A 23,247-nucleotide genomic window follows, 5' to 3' on the forward strand; every position below is an offset into this window, starting at 1 on the left:
TCTGGTCTGTCTGTCTGTCTGTCTGTCTGGTCTGTCTGTCTGTCTGGTCTGTCTGGTCTGTCTGGTCTGTCTGTCTGTCTGTCTGTCTGTCTGTCTGTCTGTCTGTCTGGTCTGTCTGTCTGGTCTGTCTGGTCTGTCTGTCTGTCTGTCTGTCTGTCTGTCTGGTCTGTCTGTCTGTCTGTCTGTCTGTCTGTCTGTCTGGTCTGTCTGTCTGTCTGTCTGGTCTGTCTGGTCTGTCTGGTCTGTCTGTCTGTCTGTCTGGTCTGTCTGGTCTGGTCTGGTCTGGTCTGTCTGTCTGTCTGTCTGTCTGGTCTGTCTGGTCTGTCTGGTCTGTCTGTCTGTCTGTCTGTCTGTCTGTCTGTCTGTCTGGTCTGTCTGGTCTGTCTGTCTGTCTGTCTGGTCTGTCTGGTCTGTCTGGTCTGTCTGTCTGTCTGTCTGTCTGTCTGTCTGTCGGTCTGTCTGGTCTGTCTGGTCTGTCTGGTCTGTCTGGTCTGTCTGGTCTGTCTGTCTGGTCTGTCTGGTCTGTCTGGTCGGTCTGTCTGGTCTGTCTGGTCTGTCTGGTCTGTCTGTCCGTCCGTCTGTCCGTCTGTCTGTCTGGTCTGTCTGTCCGTCCGTCTGTCCGTCCGTCTGTCTGTCTGTCTGTCTGGTCTGTCTGGTCTGTCTGGTCTGTCCTGTCTGTCAAATAAAATGTTATTGGTCAAATACACATGGTTAGCAGATGTTATTGGTCACATACACATGGTTAGCAGATGTTATTGGTTGCATACACATGGTTAGCAGATGTTATTGGTCACATACACATGGTTAGCAGATGTTATTGGTCACATACACATGGTTAGCAGATGTTATTGGTCACATACACACGGTTAGCAGATGTTATTGGTCACATACACATGGTTAGCAGATGTTATTGGTCACATACACATGGTTAGCAGATGTTATTGGTCACATACACACGGTTAGCAGATGTTATTGGTCACATACACACGGTAAGCAGATGTTATTGTAGGTGTAGCTAAATGCTTATGCTTCTAGATCTGACAGTGCAGCAGTATCTAACAGGTAATATCTAACTATTACACAACAAAACCTAAGACACACAATCTAGTAAAGAAACAGGATGTTAATATATTTACAATATATGGATGAGCAGTGACAGAGCGCCTAAGATGCAATAGATAGTGAAGAATAGATAGTGAAGGACACAGTAAATACATATGAGATGAGTAATGCGAGATATGTAAACATTATTATTAAAGTGTGTGTGTGCGTGAAGTTGATCTATTTTGTGTAAGAAAGCCAGGACTGCAGATTAGCATGGCCTTGTGTCTCTGTGGAAACCCCTTAGACCTCTCTACAGACTGGGATACTCCTCAGACAGGACCCAGATCTCTCTACAGACTAGTATACTTCCCATACAGGACCCAGACCTCTCTACAGACTGGAATACTCCTCAGACAGGACCCAGACCTCTCTACAGACTAGTCTACTTCCCATACAGGACCCAGATCTCTCTACAGACTGGTATACTCCTCAGACAGGACCCAGATCTCTACAGACTGGTATACTCCTCAGACAGTGCCCAGACCTATCTACAGACTGGTATACTCCTCAGACAGGACCCAGACCTCTCTACAGACTGGTATACTCCTCAGACAGGACCCAGATCTCTCTACAAAGACTGGGATACTCCTCAGACAGGACCCAGATCTCTCTACAAAGACTGGGATACTCCTCAGACAGGACCCAGATCTCTCTACAGACTGGTATACTCCTCAGACAGTGCCCAGACCTATCTACAGACTGGGATACTCCTCAGACAGGACCCAGACCTCTCTACAGACTGGTATACTCCTCAGACAGGACCCAGATCTCTCTACAAAGACTGGGATACTCCTCAGACAGGACCCAGACCTCTCTACAGACTGGTATACTCCTCAGACAGGACCCAGACCTCTCTACAGACTGGGATACTCCTCAGACAGGATCCAGACCTCTCTACAGACTGGAATACTCCCCAGACAGGACCCAGACCTCTCTGACTATGCTCCCAGGGTTAGTATGGTATAGTCAGGAGGTCCTCACCTCTCCTGTCAAGGTTAGTATGGTATAGTCAGGAGGTCCTCTCCTCTCCTCTCCTGTCAGGGTTAGTATGGTATAGTCAGGAGGTCCTCTCCTCTCTGAGAAATGGGCAGTAAAGATGATCTCACCCCAGTGGGCCCTGCAGGTCCTGGAAGGTGGGCAGAGCCTATCAGGAGGCAGCTTCCACTATCAGCCAGCCATTCAGGAGGATATTATGGCTCTGTACTTTCTCATTGACTCTGTAATAAACAGGAGGCAGAGAGATCACAGCCCCCTGGTCTGTTCTCTATGACAGACAGACAGACAGACAGACAGACAGACAGACAGACAGACAGACAGACAGACAGACAGACAGACAGACAGACAGACAGACAGACAGACAGACAGACAGACAGACAGACAGACAGAGACAGACAGACAGACAGACAGACAGACAGAGACAGACAGACAGACAGATACTATGCTCCCATTGAGGTGCGTTGAGACAGACAGACAGACAGATACTATGCTCCCATTGAGGTGCGTTGAGACAGACAGACAGATACTCTGCTCCCATTGAGGTGCGACAGACAGACAGACAGACAGACAGACAGACAGACAGACAGACAGACAGACAGACAGACAGACAGACAGACAGATACTATGCTCCCATTGAGGTGCGTTTAGACAGACAGACAGACAGACAGACAGACAGACAGACAGACAGACAGACAGACAGACAGACAGACAGACAGATACTATGCTCCCATTGAGGTGCGTTTAGACAGACAGACAGACAGACAGATACTCTGCTCCCATTGAGGTGCGTTGAGACAGACAGACAGATACTCTGCTCCCATTGAGGTGCGTTGAGACAGACAGACAGATACTATGCTCCCATTGAGGTGCGTTTAGACAGACAGACAGTAGGACCTCTTTGCGTCGTAGAGGACCGGTTTCCCTATCAGCCTCTCCATGTAGTTACCTCGGAGATGATTATCCACTCCACCACATCATCATCATCATCATCATCATCGCTTATCACCGACCTGTGGCACATCACAGACATTACCTCCATTATACACACGCCTGCCTGCTCTTTTCATTTCCTGTTAAAACCATTCACCACCTATCTACTAGAGACAGGAGGAGGAGGAGGAGAAGCTGTCATGTATTGGATTTGACCATATCTTATAGTCTGTCTAGACCTGCTGTTGCTAAGTTACTGGAAAACAGCAACGTGGCTTAACTGTGGAGCATTTTCTCCTTAGAAGGAAAGATAATATTTTGGCGACAGAGAGAGATGCAAGAGAGACAGACAGAGTGAGAGAGGGGGAGAGAGAGAGAAACAGGGGAGAGAGAGAGAGAGACAGAGCAGAAGGGGGGAGAGAGAGAGAAACAGGGGAGAGACAGAGGAGAGAGAGAGAGAGAGAGAGAGACAGTGAGAGAGGGGGAGAGAGAGACAGACAGAGAGAGAGCGAGAGAGAGAGACAGACAGTGAGAGAGAGCGAGAGACAAAGAGTGAGAGAGAGGAAAGAGAGAGAATCCCATTTTTAGATCAACATCTTTATAATACTCATTATCCATTCTAGAGAGATCCCCCTCGGGCCAAACACCAGGCCTTGGGTTGCTTTCACACAGATCTCGTTGGTACAAACACTCTAAACAGCATCCAAGCCTCTGCTAGCCAGCGCCATGGCACCCATCTTTCTTGGGGAGGAGGTAGGTAGCCAGTCGTAGCTGTTATGTGTGTTGAGATGGGCTACTGAGAAGAGCTGGTCACATACATCTTTCCTTGGGGAGGTGGTAGGTAGCCAGTCGTAGCTGTTATGTGTGTTGAGATGGACTACCAAGAAGAGCTGGTCACATACATCTTTCCTTGGGGAGGTGGTAGGTAGCCAGTCGTAGCTGTTATGTGTGTTGAGATGGGCTACTGAGAAAGAGCTGGTCACATACATCTTTCCTTGGGGAGGTGGTAGGTAGCCAGTCGTAGCTGTTATGTGTGTTGAGATGGGCTACCGAGAAGAGCTGGTCACATACATCTTTCCTTGGGGAGGTGGTAGGTAGCCAGTCGTAGCTGTTATGTGTGTTGAGATGGGCTACAGAGAAGAGCTGGTCACATACATCTTTCCTTGGGGAGGTGGTAGGTAGCCAGTCGTAGCTGTTATGTGTGTTGAGATGGGCTACAGAGAAGAGCTGGTCACATACATCTTTCCTTGGGGAGGTGGTAGGTAGCCAGTCGTAGCTGTTATGTGTGTTGAGATGGGCTACCAAGAAGAGCTGGTCACATACATCTTTCCTTGGGGAGGTGGTAGGTAGCCAGTCGTAGCTGTTATGTGTGTTGAGATGGGCTACAGAGAAGAGCTGGTCACATACATCTTTCCTTGGGGAGGTGGTAGGTAGCCAGTCGTAGCTGTTATGTGTGTTGAGATGGGCTACTGAGAAGAGCTGGTCACATACATCTTTCCTTGGGGAGGTGGTAGGTAGCCAGTCGTAGCTGTTATGTGTGTTGAGATGGGCTACTGAGAAGAGCTGGTCACATACATCTTTCCTTGGGGAGGTGGTAGGTAGCCAGTCGTAGCTGTTATGTGTGTTGAGATGGGCTACAGAGAAGAGCTGGTCACATACATCTTTCCTTGGGGAGGTGGTAGGTAGCCAGTCGTAGCTGTTATGTGTGTTGAGATGGGCTACTGAGAAGAGCTGGTCACATACATCTTTCCTTGGGGAGGTGGTAGGTAGCCAGTCGTAGCTGTTATGTGTGTTGAGATGGGCTACTGAGAAGAGCTGGTCACATACATCTTTCCTTGGGGAGGTGGTAGGTAGCCAGTCGTAGCTGTTATGTGTGTTGAGATGGGCTACTGAGAAGAGCTGGTCACATACATCTTTCCTTGGGGAGGTGGTAGGTAGCCAGTCGTAGCTGTTATGTGTGTTGAGATGGGCTACAGAGAAGAGCTGGTCACATACATCTTTCCTTGGGGAGGAGGTAGGTAGCCAGTCGTAGCTGTTATGTGTGTTGAGATGGGCTACTGAGAAGAGCTGGTCACATACATCTTTCCTTGGGGAGGTGGTAGGTAGCCAGTCGTAGCTGTTATGTGTGTTGAGATGGACTACCAAGAAGAGCTGGTCACATACATCTTTCCTTGGGGAGGTGGTAGGTAGCCAGTCGTAGCTGTTATGTGTGTTGAGATGGACTACCAAGAAGAGCTGGTCACATACAGAGTCTCTGACCTCTGGGCCGGAGCAGCTAACATGATGTCAGTAGAGAGATACTGTCCGCTGCTCTGCTATGGTTTCATACAGAAGGCGGACAGGAGATCTATGTAGGAGACTGTCCTGTTTTAATGGGGATATGTCCCCCCGGACACAGAGCGGCCCTGTCTCCGCAGTCTGTCTCACAGCTCTACTCCTCTGTCTCTGTCTGTCTCTCTCTCCGCAGTCTGTCTCACAGCTCTACTCCTCTGTCTCTGTCTGTCTCTCTCTCCTCAGTCTGTCTCACAGCTCTACTCCTCTGTCTGTCTCTCTCTCCTCAGTCTGTCTCACAGCTCTACTCCTCTGTCTCTCTGTCTCTGTCTGTCTCTCTCTCCTCTCTCTCAGCTCTACTCCTCTGTCTCTCTGTCTCTGTCTGTCTCTCTCTCATCTCTCCTCTCTCTCTCCTCACTCTGTCTCACAGCTCTACTCCTCTGTCTCTGTCTGTCTCTCTCTCCTCTCTCTCCTCACTCTGTCTCACAGCTCTACTCCTGTCTCACAGCTCTACTCCTCTGTCTCTGTCTGTCTCTCTCTCCTCTCCTCACTCTCCTCACTCTGTCTCACAGCTCTTCTCCTCTATCTCTCTGTCTCTGTCTCTGTCTGTCTCTCTCTCTTCTCACTCTGTCTCACAGCTCTACTCCTCTATCTCTCTGTCTCTGTCTCTGTCTGTCTCCTCTCTCTCTTCTCACTCTGTCTCACAGCTCTTCTCCTCTGTCTCTGTCTGTCTCTCTCTCCTCTCTCCGTCTCACAGCTCTCTCTGTCTCTCTCTGTCTCTCTCTGTCTCTCTCAGGGTTGTGAAGAGGCAACACTTTGTTTACACACCGGGGGTAATTTGTATCTCAGTAATGCTCCTCTATTTGTCATGCATGGTGGTATAACTATGTATTCAGCATCTATTGTTATAAATGATTTGTTTACTCCGTCCTTACAAAGCATTGTGGGCTGGACGAGGTAAACTAATTGGACTGAATGTTACAGTAAGCAAACAGCAGTGTTGTTCATTAGTGGTCTACGTTACTCCATAGCCTCAGCCAGCCAGTGTGTGCATGTTTTTAAAATTTGATTTGACCTTTATTTAACTAGGCAAGTCAGTTAAGAACAAATTCTTACTTTCAATGACGGCCTAGGAACAGTGGGTTAACTGCCTGTTCAGGGGCAGAACGACAGATTTGTACCTTGTCAGCTAGGGGTTTGAACTTGCAACCTTCCAGTTACTAGTCCAACGCTCTAACCACTAGGCTACCCTGCCTGCCTGTGTGTGTGTGTGTGTGTGTGTGTGTGTGTGTGTGTGTGTGTGTGTGTGTGTGTGTGTGTGTGTGTGTGTGTGTGTGTGTGTGTGTGTGTGTGTGTGTGTGTGTGTGTGTGTGTGTGTGTGTGTGTGTGTGTGTGTGTGTGTGTACAGTAGAGCTTCTACAGTGTCAATACATCAATATTGTCTCATAGTTTTAATGTCTCATCCCTTTACAGTCTATCTCATCCATGTACAGTCTGTCTCTCATCCCTGTACAGTCTGTCTCATCCCTTTACAGTCTGTCTCATCCCTTTACAGTCTGTCTCATCCCTGTGCAGTCTGTCTCATCCCTGTACAGTCTGTCTCTGTCTCTGTACTGTCTGTCTCATCTCTGTACAGTCTGTCTCATCCCTGTACTGTCTGTCTCATCTCTGTACAGTCTGTCTCATCCCTTTACAGTCTGTCTCATCCCTGTACAGTCTGTCTCATCCCTTTACAGTCTGTCTCATCCCTGTACAGTCTGTCTCATCCCTGTACATCCCGTCTCATTCGTGTACAGTCTGTCTCATCCGTGTACAGTCTGTCTCATCCGTGTACAGTCTGTCTCATCCGTGTACAGTCTGTCTCATCCCTGTACTGTCTGTCTCATCTCTGTACAGTCTGTCTCATCCCTTTACAGTCTGTCTCATCTCTGTACTGTCTGTCTCATAGTCAGTTCATTGTTTTAATGTGTCATCCCTGTACTGTCTGTCTCATAGTCAGTTCATTGTTTTAATGTTTCATCCCTGTACTGTCTGTCTCATCCCTATACAGTCTCTCATGCCTGTACAGTCTGTCTCATCCCTTTACAGTCTGTCTCATCCCTTTACAGTCTGTCTCATCTCTGTACTGTCTGTCTCATAGTCAATTCATTGTTTTAATGTCTCATCCCTGTACAGTCTGTCTCATCCCTGTACAGTCTGTCTCATCCCTGTACAGTCTGTCTCATCCCTGTACTGTCTGTCTCATCCCCGTACTGTCTGTCTCATCCCTTTACAGTCTATCTCATCCATGTACAGTCTGTCTCATCCCTGTACAGTCTGTCTCATCCCTTTACAGTCTGTCTCATCCCTTTACAGTCTGTCTCATCCCTTTACAGTCTGTCTCATCCCTTTACAGTCTGTCTCATCCCTGTACAGTCTGTCTCATCTCTGTACAGTCTGTCTCATCTCTGTACTGTCTGTCTCATCTCTGTACAGTCTGTCTCATCCCTTTACAGTCTGTCTCATCCCTGTACATTCTGTCTCATCCCTGTACATTCTGTCTCATCCGTGTACAGTCTGTCTCATCTGTGTACAGTCTGTCTCATCCGTGAACAGTCTGTCTCATCCGTGTAGAGTCTGTCTCATCCCTTTACAGTCTGTCTCATCTCTGTACTGTCTGTCTCATAGTCAGTTCATTGTTTTAATGTGTCATCCCTGTACTGTCTGTCTCATAGTCAGTTCATTGTTTTAATGTTTCATCCCTGTACTGTCTGTCTCATCCCTGTACAGTCTCTCATGCCTGTACAGTCTGTCTCATCCCTTTACAGTCTGTCTCATCCCTTTACAGTCTGTCTCATCTCTGTACTGTCTGTCTCATAGTCAGTTCATTGTTTTAATGTCTCATCCCTGTACAGTCTGTCTCATCCCTGTACAGTCTGTCTCATCCCTGTACAGTCTGTCTCATCCCTGTACAGTCTGTCTCATCCCTGTACAGTCTGTCTCATCTCTGTACAGTCTGTCTCATCTCTGTACTGTCTGTCTCATCTCTGTACTGTCTGTCTCATCCCTGTACTGTCTGTCTCATCCGTGTACAGTCTGTCTCATCCGTGTACAGTCTGCCTCATCCCTGAACATTCTGTCTCATCCCTGTACATTCTGTCTCATCCGTGTACAGTCTGTCTCATCAATGTACAGTCTGTCTCATCCCTGTACTGTCTGTCTCATCTCTGTACAGTCTGTCTCATCCCTGTACTGTCTGTCTCATCCCTTTACAGTCTGTCTCATCCCGTGTACTGTCTGTCTCATCTCTGTACTGTCTGTCCCATCCCTGTACAGTCTGTCCCATCCCTGTACAGTCTGTCTCATCCCTGACAGTCTGTCTCATCAGTGTACAGTCTGTCTCATCAGTGTACAGTCTGTCTCATCAGTGTACAGTCTGTCTCATCCCTTTACAGTCTGTATCATCTATATACAGTCTGTATCATCCCTGTACAGTCTGTCTCATCCCTTTACAGTCTGCCTCATCCCTGTACAGTCTGTCTCATCCCTTTACTGTCTGTCTCATCCCTGTACAGTCTGTCTCTTCCCTTTACAGTCTGTCTCATCCCTGTACAGTCTGTCTCATCCCTTTACAGTCTGTATCATCTATATACAGTCTGTATCATCCCTGTACAGTCTGTCTCATCCCTTTACAGTCTGTCTCATCCCTGTACAGTCTGTCTCATCCCATTACTGTCTGTCTCATCCCTGTACAGTCTGTCTCATCCCTTTACAGTCTGTCTCATCCCTGTACAGTCTGTCTCATCCCTTTACAGTCTGTCTCATCCCTTTACTGTCTGTCTCATCCCTGTACAGTCTGTCTCATCCCTTTACTGTCTGTCTCATCCCTGTACAGTCTGTCTCATCCCTTTACTGTCTGTCTCATCCCTTTACTGTCTGTCTCATCCCTGTACAGTCTGTCTCATCCCTTTACTGTCTGTCTCATCCCTGTACAGTCTGTCTCATCCCTATACAGTCTGTCTCATCCCTTTACTGTCTGTCTCATCCCTGTACAGTCTGTCTCATCCCATTACTGTCTGTCTCATCCCTGTACAGTCTGTCTCATCCCTTTACAGTCTGTCTCATCCCTGTACAGTCTGTCTCATCCCTTTACAGTCTGTCTCATCCCTTTACTGTCTGTCTCATCCCTGTACAGTCTGTCTCATCCCTTTACTGTCTGTCTCATCCCTGTACAGTCTGTCTCATCCCTTTACTGTCTGTCTCATCCCTTTACTGTCTGTCTCATCCCTGTACAGTCTGTCTCATCCCTTTACTGTCTGTCTCATCCCTGTACAGTCTGTCTCATCCCTATACAGTCTGTCTCATCCCTTTACTGTCTGTCTCATCCCTGTACAGTCTGTCTCATCCCTGTACAGTCTGTCTCATCCCTGTACTGTCTGTCTCATCCCTGTACAGTCTGTCCCATCCCTGTACAGTCTGTCCCATCCCTGTACAGTCTGTCTCATCCCTTTACAGTCTGTCTCATCCCTTTACTGTCTGTCTCATCCCTTTACTGTCTGTCTCATCCCTTTACAGTCTGTCTCATCCCTGTACAGTCTGTCTCATCTCTGTACAGTCTGTCTCATCCCTGTACAGTCTGTCCCATCCCTGTACAGTCTGTCTCATCCCTGTACAGTCTGTCTCATCCCTTTACTGTCTGTCTCATCCCTTTATTGTCTGTCTCATCCCTTTACTGTCTGTCTCATCCCTGTACAGTCTGTCTCATCCCTGTACAGTCTGTATCATCTCTATACAGTCTGTCTCATCCCTGTACAGTCTGTCTCATCCCTGTACAGTCTGTCTCATCCCTTTACAGTCTGTCTCATCCCTGTACAGTCTGTATCATCTATATACAGTCTGTCTCATCCCTGTACAGTCTGTCTCATCCCTGTACAGTCTGTCTCATCCCTGTACAGTCTGTCTCATCCCTGTACTGTCTGTCTCATCCCTGTACAGTCTGTCTCATCCCTTTACAGTCTGTCTCATCCCTGTACAGTCTGTCTCATCCCTTTACAGTCTGTCTCATCCCTGTACAGTCTGTCTCATCCCTGTACAGTCTGTCTCATCCCTTTACTGTCTGTCTCATCCCTGTACAGTCTGTCTCATCCCTTTACTGTCTGTCTCATCCCTTTACTGTCTGTCTCATCAGTGGAGTGAAGTGTATTTCATAGTCCATAGGAGTCCCCCAATCTCTCTTTCTCTGGTCTTCCTCCCCTCTCTCTATATATCTCTCTCACTCTGCCTATCTGTTTGTTTCTCTCTCTCGTTCTCTCTCTCCCTCCCTCCTTTCTCTTGAGATCAGTTGTTAAATCAGAGGAGTCTGGTCGGTCTACAGACAGAGTGCTGAAGGGACCACTGAGCCAGTAAAGTGATTGATTTTAAGGGTGCATCCTGAATGGCACCCTATTCCTTACATAGTGCACTCATTTTGAACAGGACCCATATGGCTCTGTAGTGCACTATAGAGGGAATATTGTGCCATTTAGGAGTCAGCCTTGAGTTCTCCAGTGGACAAGTAGGGTTCTGTGTCGTCCATAAACCTTTCAGCAGGCTAGACAGGGGACTACGGCTAGCCGGGAGACTACGGCTGGCCGGGGGACTACGGCTGACCGGGGACTACGGACGGACGGACGGACGGACGGACGGACAGACAGACAGACAGACACTCTGCTCCCATTGAGGTGCGTTGAGACAGACAGACAGACAGACAGACAGACAGACAGACAGACAGACAGACAGACAGACAGACAGACAGACAGACAGACAGACAGACACTCTGCTCCCATTGAGGTGCGTTGAGACAGACAGACAGACAGACAGACAGACAGACAGACAGACAGACAGACAGACAGACAGACAGACAGACAGACAGACACTCTGCTCCCATTGAGGTGCGTTGAGACAGACAGACAGACAGACAGACAGACAGACAGACAGACACTCTGCTCCCATTGAGGTGCGTTGAGACAGACAGACAGACAGACAGACAGACAGACAGAGACAGACAGACAGACAGACAGACAGACAGACAGACAGACAGACAGACACTCTGCTCCCATTGAGGTGTGTTGAGACAGACAGACAGACAGACAGACAGACAGACAGACAGACAGACAGACACTCTGCTCCCATTGAGGTGCGTTGAGACAGACAGACAGACAGACAGACAGACAGACAGACAGACAGACAGACAGACACTCTGCTCCCATTGAGGTGTGTTGAGACAGACAGACAGACAGACAGACAGACAGACAGACAGACAGACAGACAGACAGACAGACAGACAGACAGACACTCTGCTCCCATTGAGGTGCGTTGAGACAGACAGACAGACAGACACTCTGCTCCCATTGAGGTGTGTTGAGACAGACAGACAGACAGACAGACAGACAGACAGACAGACAGACAGACAGACAGACAGACAGACAGACAGACAGACAGACAGACAGACAGACACTCTGCTCCCATTGAGGTGTGTTGAGACAGACAGACAGACAGACAGACAGACAGACAGACAGACAGACAGACAGACAGACAGACAGACAGACAGACAGACAGACAGACAGACAGACAGACAAAGACGTTTTCCAGCAGCGTTCTGACAGCAGACGCCTCTCGAACACAATACACTGGTGAAAATAACACCACAAAGCAGCCAGTTGTCTCCTGAGGGTGTGTGTGTGTGTGTGTGTGTGTGTGTGTGTGTGTGTGGGGTTCAGCTGGCGCTGTAAGAGAATCTCAATGTGAAAGTGAAGGTCAAAGCAACGTATCTAATTGTTAATGTTATGTAACGACCCATTGTTGAGATAGATGGATCAACACCACACTAACCATGATATTCAGACATATACAATCTATAGGAGAGAACACCACACTAACCATGATATTCAGACATATACAATCTATAGGAGAGAACACCACACTAACCCTGATATTCAGACATATACAATCTATAGGAGAGAACACCACACTAACCATGATATTCAGACATATACAATCTATAGGAGAGAACACCACACTAACCATGATATTCAGACATATACAATCTATAGGAGAGAACACCACACTAACCCTGATATTCAGACATATACAATCTATAGGAGAGAACACCACACTAACCATGATATTCAGACATATACAATCTATAGGAGAGAACACCACACTAACCCTGATATTCAGACATATACAATCTATAGGAGAGAACACCACACTAACCATGATATTCAGACATATACAATCTATAGGAGAGAACACCACACTAACCTGATATTCAGACATATACAATTTATAGGAGAGAACACCACACTAACCATGATATTCAGACATATACAATCTATAGGAGAGAACACCACACTAACCCTGATATTCAGACATATACAATCTATAGGAGAGAACACCACACTAACCATGATATTCAGACATACACTAACCATGATATTCAGACATATACAATCTATAGGAGAGAACACCACACTAACCATCATATTCAGACATATACAATCTATAGGAGAGAACACCACACTAACCGTGATATTCAGACATATACAATCTATAGGAGAGAACACCACACTAACCATGATATTCAGACATATACAATCTATAGGAGAGAACACCACACTAACCATGATATTCAGACATATACAATCTATAGGAGAGAACACCACACTAACCATGATATTCAGACATATACAATCTATAGGAGAGAACACCACACTAACCATGATATTCAGACATATACAATCTATAGGAGAGAATACCACACTAACCATGATATTCAGACATATACAATCTATAGGAGAGAACACCACACTAACCATGATATTCAGACATATACAATCTATAGGAGAGAACACCACACTAACCATGATATTCAGACATATACAATCTATAGGAGAGAATACCACACTAACCATGATATTCAGACATATACAATCTATAGGAGAGAACACCACACTAACCATGATATTCAGACATATACAATCTATAGGAGAGAATACCACACTAACCATGATATTCAGACATATACAATCTATAGGAGAGAACACCACACTAACCATGATATTCAGACATATACAATCTATAGGAGAGAATACCACACTAACCATGATATTCAGACATATACAATCTATAGGAGAGAACACCACACTAACCATGATATTCAGACATATACAATCTATACAGAATCTATAGGAGAGAACACAGAATCTATAGGAGAGAACACACAATCCATAGGAGAGAACACATACACAATCTATAGGAGAGAACACATATATATAATCTATAGGAGAGAACACATACACAATCTATAGGAGAGAACACATACACAATCCATAGGAGAGAACACATACACAATCCATAGGAGAGAACACATATATATAATCTATAGGAGAGAACACATACACAATCTATAGGAGAGAACACATATATATAATCTATAGGAGAGAACACATATATATAATCTATAGGAGAGAACACATACACAATCTATAGGAGAGAACACATACACAATCTATAGGAGAGAACACATATATATAATCTATAGGAGAGAACACATATATATAATCTATAGGAGAGAACACATATATATAATCTATAGGAGAGAACACATATATAATCTATAGGAGAGAACACATACACAATCTATAGGAGAGAACACATATATATAATCTATAGGAGAGAACACATATATATAATCTATAGGAGAGAACACATACACAATCTATAGGAGAGAACACATATATATAATCCATAGGAGAGAACACATACACAATCCATAGGAGAGAACACATATATATAATCTATAGGAGAGAACACATACACAATCTATAGGAGAGAACACATACACAATCTATAGGAGGAACACATATGGAATCTATAGGATGAAAACATATCAAATCTATAGGAGAGAACACATACACACTTGGTACACATGCACACACACACAACAGTCAACTCTCCCAGTACAGTACCATGCCTCTGCTTATTGCTTAGGGCTGTTGTCTTGGTCCGTTACTCTCCCAGTACAGTACCATGCCTCTGCTTATTGCTTAGGGCTGTTGTCTTGGTCCGTTACTCTCCCAGTACAGTACAATGTCTCTGCTTATTGCTTAGGGCTGTTGTCTTGGTCCGTTACTCTCCCAGTACAGTACAATGTCTCTGCTTATTGCTTAGGGCTGTTGTCTTGGTCCGTTACTCTCCCAGTACAGTACAATGTCTCTGCTTATTGCTTAGGGCTGTTGTCTTGGTCCGTTACTCTCCCAGTACAGTACAATGTCTCTGCTTATTGCTTAGGGCTGTTGTCTTGGTCCGTTACTCTCCTCTATTTTTACAGATACCTTTCCACTGGTTTTACACCAAGCTAGAATGACTATGTATACGGATGACTCCCCACTCTACATGTCAGCACCTCAAAGCCAGTGAGCTCACTGACCTTCTAAAAACAGGAGTCACAGTCAGTATGGGAATGGCTGACTGATAGTAAAACCAAACACATCTAAAACTAAAAGCATTTGTATTTGGTTCAAAACATTTTCTAAAGACATAAACCTCAACTGGAGTTGTGTATAAAGGGTGTGGCCATTGAGACAGTCGAGGAGGTTTAACTCCTAGATATAACACACAGGATGGTCTATTATTACGGTCGACTCATATTGACTAAGTTGTCGTGAGAATTGGGAGGGGGTATGTCTTTTATAAAATATGTGTTTTCAGGCTCTGGTCTTGTCCATTCTTGATTACTGTCCGGTAATAGGGTCAGGTGCAGACAAGACAGATCGAGACAACTATGGTTAATACTGCAGCTGGTTCAAAACAGAGAAGCCTTGCCCTTAACTCCACATACAGAACTGACATCAACTAAATGCAGGCCAGTCTTAACCTGGTTGAGGTTTTGACAAGAGATGAACTGCTTCTCTTCTAGTTGTTTTAATGAGAAATATTACCGTGATTAAAGTTCCAGATTGTCTACGTAACCAAATAACATTCAGCTCAGACACCCACTAGGGGTCTCTTCACAGTCCCCAAGTTCAAAACGAACTCACTGCAACACACAGTATTCTACAGAGCCATGATCACATGGAACTCCCTTTCACCTCAAATTACTCAAGAAAACAGCAAGATTCCCTTAAAAAATGTATGAAACAACATCTCGTGGAACGACAGAGACTGTGAGGGGACACACAAACACACACAGACACTAACACACAGACACACACAGACACACACTAACACACAGACACACTCTAAAACACACACACACACACACACACACACAGACACACACTAACACACTGACACACACACACTCCTTCTGAAGGCCTGCCTGTTATAATAGCAGATGGTCTTTCTCATCCATCACAGAGAGGGGGACATCGGGGCCATCTGGCCCCAGCCAGGCCTCACCCACCTTCAGGACCAATGGCTTCAACCTGGGCCTCTTCCCACATCCTCCACCCTCACTCTGAACAGTCAACACCCATGTCTCAGCAAGAGCTCTTGATGTGTTAAATTATCAATTAAATGATCAATCAATCAATCATCATTATCTACAATCAAGGACTCTGAATCCACTGTGTTACGATAGTAAATCATTTCTCAAAGTGAAAATCCATAGGATGGGAATCCTCCAACCTGGTCTGCTATACATTCAGAGCTGCTTCTGGATGGAATCCTCTGTCCTGAGGTTTCAGACCGACACCCAGAGTGTCGGGCTCACAGGAGTTCATATATTCATGATTGTATTTCCTGGTGTTTCAGACCGACACCCAGAGTGTCGGGCTCACAGGAGTTCATATATTCATGATTGTATTTCCTGAGTTCATATATTCATGATTGTATTTCCTGGTGTTTCAGACCGATACCCAGAGTGTCGGGCTCACAGGAGTTCATATATTCATGATTGTATTTCCTGGTGTTTCAGACCGACACCCAGAGTGTCGGGCTCACAGGAGTTCATATATTCATGATTGTATTTCCTGGTGTTTCAGACCGATACCCAGAGTGTCGGGCTCACAGGAGTTCATATATTCATGATTGTATTTCCTGGTGTTTCAGACCGATACCCAGAGTGTCGGGCTCACAGGAGTTCATATATTCATGATTGTATGATTGTATTTCCTGGTGTTTCAGACCGATACCCAGAGTGTCGGGCTCACAGGAGTTCATATATTCATGATTGTTTGCAACCAACGTCTCTTGATTCCACTGGCTCAAGATACCAAAGTGAAAATCCATAAAATCGCAGTCACCCAACCATCAATCATTATCTGGGTCATTCCACGAAATGAGTGTCTTTTGATGTTTTAAGATGAAATTCTGCACCAATACAGAGTTTTGTCTTGTGGGGTATAGGAGAGAACACATATAGAATATATAGGAGAGAACACTTATAGAATATATAGGAGAGAACACATATAGAATATATAGGAGAGAACACTTATAGAATATATAGGATGAAAACCTATAAAAACCTATAGGAGAGAACACATACACACAGACACACACAACAGTCAACTCTCCCAGTACAGTACAATGTCTCTGCTTATTGCTTAGGGCTGTTGTCTTGAAAAGTGAAAGACTAAAGTTACATACATGGGATGCTTTAGTGAATTTCAGAATGTCTGGAATAGAAAAGGCAGAAATAAAACAATTCAATAAACATTTGCAGCCAGTCATCCAAAACACAGCCCTGTGGGTGTCTGTGGTATCTCCATGAATTTAATAAATCAATATCTTTTTTTTTTATAGAAATAAAGACTTGCTAAAGTGCTAAAATTCAGCATTTTGACGTGTCCCTCTGTGACTTTTAACCCACTTAAACCCTTTTCCCCTGTCACTAGGGGATTTATGGCTGATTAAAAATGAAATCGTCAACCCTGTCACGGTCAACCCTGTTACGGTCAACCCTGTTACGGTCAACCCTTTTACAGTCAACCCTTTTACTCTGTTACTATCAACCCTGTTACTGTCAACCCTGTTACTGTCAACCCTGTTACTGTCAACCCTGTCACGGTCAACCCTGTCACGGTCAACCCTGACACTGTCAACACTGTTACTGTCAACCCTGTTACTGTCAACCCTGCTACTGTCAACCCTGTTCCTGTCAACCCTGTTACGGTCAACCCTGTTCCTGTCAACCCTGTTACGGTCAACCCTGTTACTCTACTTGACACCTTTTTATTTAACAGTTTGAAATGGGAAAACGTGATTTTATTAAGTTCTCTTTATGACAGAATGTTGAAATGAGGTGAAATCAAAAGTGTTTTTTTGGTGTTTTTTTACCAAGGTACACATCTCAAAAGGCACTGGTGGTCAACCCTGTTACTGTCAACCCTGTTACGGTCAATCCTGCTACTGTCAACCTGTTTTTTTACCAAGGTACACATCTCCAAAGGCACAGGTGGTCAACCCTGCTACTGTCAACCCTGCTACTGTCAACCTGTTTTTTTACCAAGGTACACATCTCCAAAGGCACTGGTGGTCAACCTTGTTACTGTCAACCCTGTTACGGTCAATCCTGTTACTGTCAACCTGTTTTTTTTTTTTTACCAAGGTACACATCTCCAAAGGGACTGGTGGTCAACCCTGTTACTGTCACGCCTGTTACTGTCACACCTGCTACTGTCAACCTGTTTTTTTTACCAAGGTACACATCTGCAAAGGCACTGGTGGTCAACCTTGTTACTGTCAACCCTGTTACGGTCAATCCTGTTACTGTCAACCAGTTTTTTTTACCAAGGTACACATCTCCAAAGGGACTGGTGGTCAACCCTGTTACTGTCACGCCTGTTACTGTCACACCTGCTACTGTCAACCTGTTTTTTTAACCAAGGTACACATCTCCAAAGAGACTGGTGGAACGACCCATCAATACATCCAGAGTGTAGATGGGAAATATCTACACTCTACTCACCACGGTGACCATACAGCGCGCTGAGACCGGAGCGTTCTCCACCCGTACCTCCTGCTCCGGCTGTGCCAACAGGCTGACGGCTCCATGCCCACGGGGCGCCTGGCGGGACTGGGACTCCAGCAGGGCAGCGGGCATCAGCTTAGCCAGCCTGGCATGGGTCTGGGAGGACTGGGTGAGGAGGCTGTCCACCCTGGCCATGTCCCTGCTGAAACATTCTGTATGATCAGGGTGCACTATGGAGACATCTCATTAGGTCCATTTCATGTGTACTACGGCAGGTAGAACCTGAATCGCAGTATTACATACAGTAACATGAGATACAAGACAACAAAGGGAGTTGGCTGTAAAATACTATTAAACTAAAGGTTCAATTGTGTTTAATAATTCTTTATTGTGTCCCTTTCTGTGAATGTCTCTTGCATCTCAAACTCAACATCCTCACTACATCTGCCTTTCATTTTGTTTTTTAAATGCGTTTCATTATGTGATGGACTGTGTTGTTTTCAAGCATCTCTCTTTACCTGAAGCTGTCCAGTCTGGCCTGGTGCTGGGCACTGAGGGTGTTAACCAAGGCATGGAGACTGTCTCTGTCCCCACCACGCTGCCACCCGGGTGTCTCCAGACCCAGGGTCCTCTCCTGGCCATCTTGGTCCACGTGACGGTACACCAGGACTGGGCTGTCCGACCACCTCCTCCCTTCACCGGTCCTGGTCGTGTAGCGGTCATGGTCACCAGAAAAAACATCTACAAAGAGAGAGGGAATGGGTTGATGCTAGCTGCAGGTTCAACACTATGGTTGATGCTATGCTAGCTGCAGGTCTACCACTATGGTTGATGCTATGCTAGCTGTAGGTCTACCACTATGGTTGATGCTATGCTAGCTGTAGGTCTACCACTATGGTTGATGCTATGCTAGCTGTAGGTCTACCACTATGGTTGATGCTATGCTAGCTGTAGGTCTACCAATATGGTTGATGCTATGCTAGCTGTAGGTCTACCACTATGGTTGATGCTATGCTAGCTGTAGGTCTACCACTATGGTTGATGCTATGCTAGCTGTAGGTCTACCACTATGGTTGATGCTATGCTAGCTGTAGGTCTACCACTATGGTTGATGCTATGCTAGCTGTAGGTCTACCACTATAGTTGATGCTATGCTAGCTGTAGGTCTACCACTATGGTTGAAGCTATGCTAGCTGTAGGTCTACCACTATGGTTGAAGCTATGCTAGCTGTAGGTCTACCACTATGGTTGATGCTATGCTAGCTGTAGGTCTACCAATATGGTTGATGCTCTGTAGCTGCAGGTCTACCACTATGGTTGATGCTATGCTAGCTGTAGGTCTACCACTATGGTTGATGCTATGCTAGCTGTCTACCAATATGGTTGATGCTATGCTAGCTGTAGGTCTACCAATATGGTTGATGGCTAGCTGCAGGTCTACCACTATGGTTGATGCTATGCTAGCTGTAGGTCTACCACTATGGTTGATGCTATGCTAGCTGCAGGTCTACCAATATGGTTGATGCTATGCTAGCTGTAGGTCTACCACTATGGTTGATGCTATGCTAGCTGCAGGTCTACCAATATGGTTGATGCTATGCTAGCTGTAGGTCTACCAATATGGTTGATGCTATGCTAGCTGCAGGTCTACCAATATGGTTGATGCTATGCTAGCTGTAGGTCTACCACTATGGTTGATGCTATGCTAGCTGTAGGTCTACCACTATGGTTGATGCTATGCTAGCTGTAGGTCTACCACTATAGTTGATGCTATGCTAGCTGTAGGTCTACCACTATAGTTGATGCTATGCTAGCTGTAGGTCTACCACTATGGTTGATGCTATGCTAGCTGTAGGTCTACCACTATAGTTGATGCTATGCTAGCTGTAGGTCTACCACTATGGTTGAAGCTATGCTAGCTGTAGGTCTACCACTATGGTTGATGCTCTTCTAGCTGCAGGTCTACCAATATGGTTGATGCTCTGCTAGCTGCAGGTCTACCAATATGGTTGATGCTATGCTAGCTGCAGGTCTACCAATATGGTTGATGCTCTGCTAGCTGCAGGTCTACCAATATGGTTGATGCTATGCTAGCTGCAGGTCTACCAATATGGTTAATGCTATGCTAGCTGCAGGTTTACCCATATGGTTTCTTTGGACTCAAAATGCTAATCAAGATTTATTGACATCAAGTTTCATTTTGAACTCTCAGTATAACCAGATATAAAAAATGAATCCCTCACAGACAAGAAAGAGAAAGAGGAAGAACAAGAGCATCACACAGTTCATAGGAAAGCAAGGAAGAGACAGAATGGATAAGATGTTCTATATAGAGAGACGAGAGAGAGAGAGAGGGATGAGAGAGACGAAGAGAGAGAGAGAGAGAGTCTGGTATATAGAGAGGAAGGAGAGAGAGAGGGATGTTCTATATAGTCTGGTATTATAGAGACGAAGGAGAGAGAGAGAGAGAGAGAGAGAGAGGGATGTTCTATATAGTCTGGTATTAAGAGAGAAGGGAGAGAGAGGGATGTTCTATATAGTCTGGTATTATAGAGACGAAGGAGAGAGAGAGGGATGTTCTATATAGTCTGGTATTAGAGAGAGGGATGTTCTATATAGTCTGGTATTATAGAGAGAAGGAGAGAGAGATGTTCTATATAGTCTGGTATTATAGAGAGGAAGGAGAGAGAGATGAGTCTGTTATTATGGAGAAGGAGGAGAGAGAGAGAGGGATGTTCTATATAGTCTGGTATTATAGAGAAGGAGAGAGAGAGGGATGTTCTATATAGTCTGTTATTATGGAGAAGGAGGAGAGAGAGAGGGAGGGATGTTCTATATAGTCTGGTATTATAGAGAAGGAGGAGAGAGAGAGGGATGTTCTATATAGTCTGGTATTATAGAGAGGAAGGAGAGAGAGGGATGTTCTATATAGTCTGGTATTATAGAGAGGAAGGAGAGAGAGGGATGTTCTATATAGTCTGGTATTATAGAGAGAAGAGAGAGAGGGATGTTCTATATAGTCTGGTATTATAGAGAGGAAGGAGAGAGAGAGGGATGTTCTATATAGTCTGGTATTATAGGAGAAGGAGACGAGGAGAGAGGGATGTTCTATATAGTCTGGTATTATAGAGAGGAAGGAGAGAGAGAGAGATGTTCTATATAGTCTGGTATTATAGAGAGGAAGGAGAGAGAGAGAGAGATGTTCTATATAGTCTGGTATTATAGAGAGGAAGGAGAGAGAGAGGGATGTTCTATATAGTCTGGTATTATAGAGAGGAAGATGTTCTATATAGTCTGGTATTATAGAGAGAGAGAGAGAGATGTTCTATATAGTCTGGTATTATAGAGAGGAAGGAGAGAGAGAGAGAGAGAGATGTTCTATATAGTCTGGTATTATAGAGAGGAAGGAGAGAGAGAGGGATGTTCTACATAGTCTGATATGACAGAAAAGAAGGAGAGGGATGGATAGTGTTCATAGTCTTTGGTATTAGTTTAATTAAGCTGATCAGTCATCCGCTCATGCCCCGAGCAATGAAACCTGCCCCTTTTCCTCTTTCTCCCTCTCCCTGCTCTCTGTGCTCTCTCTCTCTTTCTCTCTCTGTCTCTCTCTCTCTGTGCTCTTTCTCTCTCCCTCTCCCTGCTCTCTGTGCTCTCTCTCTCCCTGCTCCCTGTGCTCTCTCTCTCTCCCTGCTCCCTCTCTCTTTCTCTCTGTGCTCTCTCCTTCTGTGCTCTCTCTCTCCCTGCTCTCTGTGCTTGCTCACTGTTTCTCTCACTCTTTCTCGAGTGAATGTCATGTTGTTATTCATTTTCCAGATTGAGAGGCGGAGGCAGCAGGCAGCAGGGAGAGAGATACAGTAGAGAGAGAGAGAGAGAGAGAGAGAGAGAGCGAAAGGGAGGGAGGGTGAGAGAGAGAGAGATATGGGGAGAGAAAGATCACATTTCCTCATGTGCCAGGCACGCGTGTCAGCACAGCAAGGTGGTATGGAAGGGAAGTGGGAAGAAGAAATGTCATCCCTCCTAGTAATACATCACACTATATCTGATGCCAGTGAAGAGAATGAAAGCTCTGATTTTAGGAATCATTTCGGCTTCTTCTGAGAGTGTAGAACAGAATAAGCATTCTAGAACTCAGGGGCGTAGGCCTGGAGGTCAACAGCTGCCAATCACATGGGTTTTTCCCATTGACCTTCACTGAGTGACAAGCATAGAGTTAGGAATTAGAATGCTAGTGGAATTTAAAAAGATCTCTATGGTAACAGCCAGATGATCTTCTCTAGACATCTAGTTTACAGGCTGTGTTGGTTTTACAGTATCTCTCTGAGTCACAATGACAGGTTTATCAATGGTCTTCTGGTATAGACTAAGAGCAGAATAAATACATGTAGTCTATCTACATGTCTCTCTCCCTCTCCCCCTCTCTCCTCTCTTGCTCTCCTCCTCTCTTGCTTACTCTCTCCCCCCTCTCTCTTTCTCCCTCTTAACCTGTAGTAAACTGTGTATCAGTATGATACAGTAATACCAGCTGTAAAATCGATGTAGAATATCACAATAGTAAACTCGGTAGATTATTGTATTGTACATTCTCTGTAAAACAACGTGTATATTACGTGGCATTGTCTTTAGACTAACACCGTTCACAATACAGGCTCCTTCATCCAGGTCATTACTGCTGCGCGACCCTTCCTCTTTCACAAACACAGTTGAGACATTTTCTCCCTAACGACAGTAGTGTTGTTTTCGGCCGGTTGCTAGCCATGGTCCTGAAAACACGCTTCCTTATTGGATTAGAGGTGGGATTCTATTCGATCGGCTTTCAGCCTCGAGTTTTATGCATTTGCAGACGGACCACACAAACGGAACAACTTCGATTCTGTCTTTGTTGCATGAAAAATTCAGATGAAACATAAGATGGTTATGCTTCTAATGCACCGTTACATATTGACGGTAGCCCTATTCCTCATCATTGGCATAAATCATGCATGCAGCAACAACATGCACGCAGCACCTGACAAAAC

At 45.3% G+C, this 23,247-nt stretch overlaps 1 protein-coding gene across 1 annotated transcript in view; it reads right to left on the reverse strand.

The window, feature by feature from the left end:
- LOC121845401 overlaps window positions 1-23,247 on the reverse strand; it is a 56,754-nt gene that overhangs the window by 33,029 nt on the left and 478 nt on the right. Inside the window, exons 2-3 of the mRNA XM_042316682.1 lie at window positions 18,751-18,973; window positions 18,230-18,431 (exon numbers count right to left, since the gene is read on the reverse strand). Coding sequence (XP_042172616.1) covers window positions 18,230-18,431; window positions 18,751-18,973 — 425 coding nt within the window. The remainder of the gene's footprint in view (window positions 1-18,229; window positions 18,432-18,750; window positions 18,974-23,247) is intronic.

Source organism: Oncorhynchus tshawytscha, unplaced genomic scaffold (assembly GCF_018296145.1).
Source record: "Oncorhynchus tshawytscha isolate Ot180627B unplaced genomic scaffold, Otsh_v2.0 Un_scaffold_4092_pilon_pilon, whole genome shotgun sequence".
NCBI classification, from domain to species: Eukaryota; Metazoa; Chordata; class Actinopteri; order Salmoniformes; family Salmonidae; genus Oncorhynchus; species Oncorhynchus tshawytscha.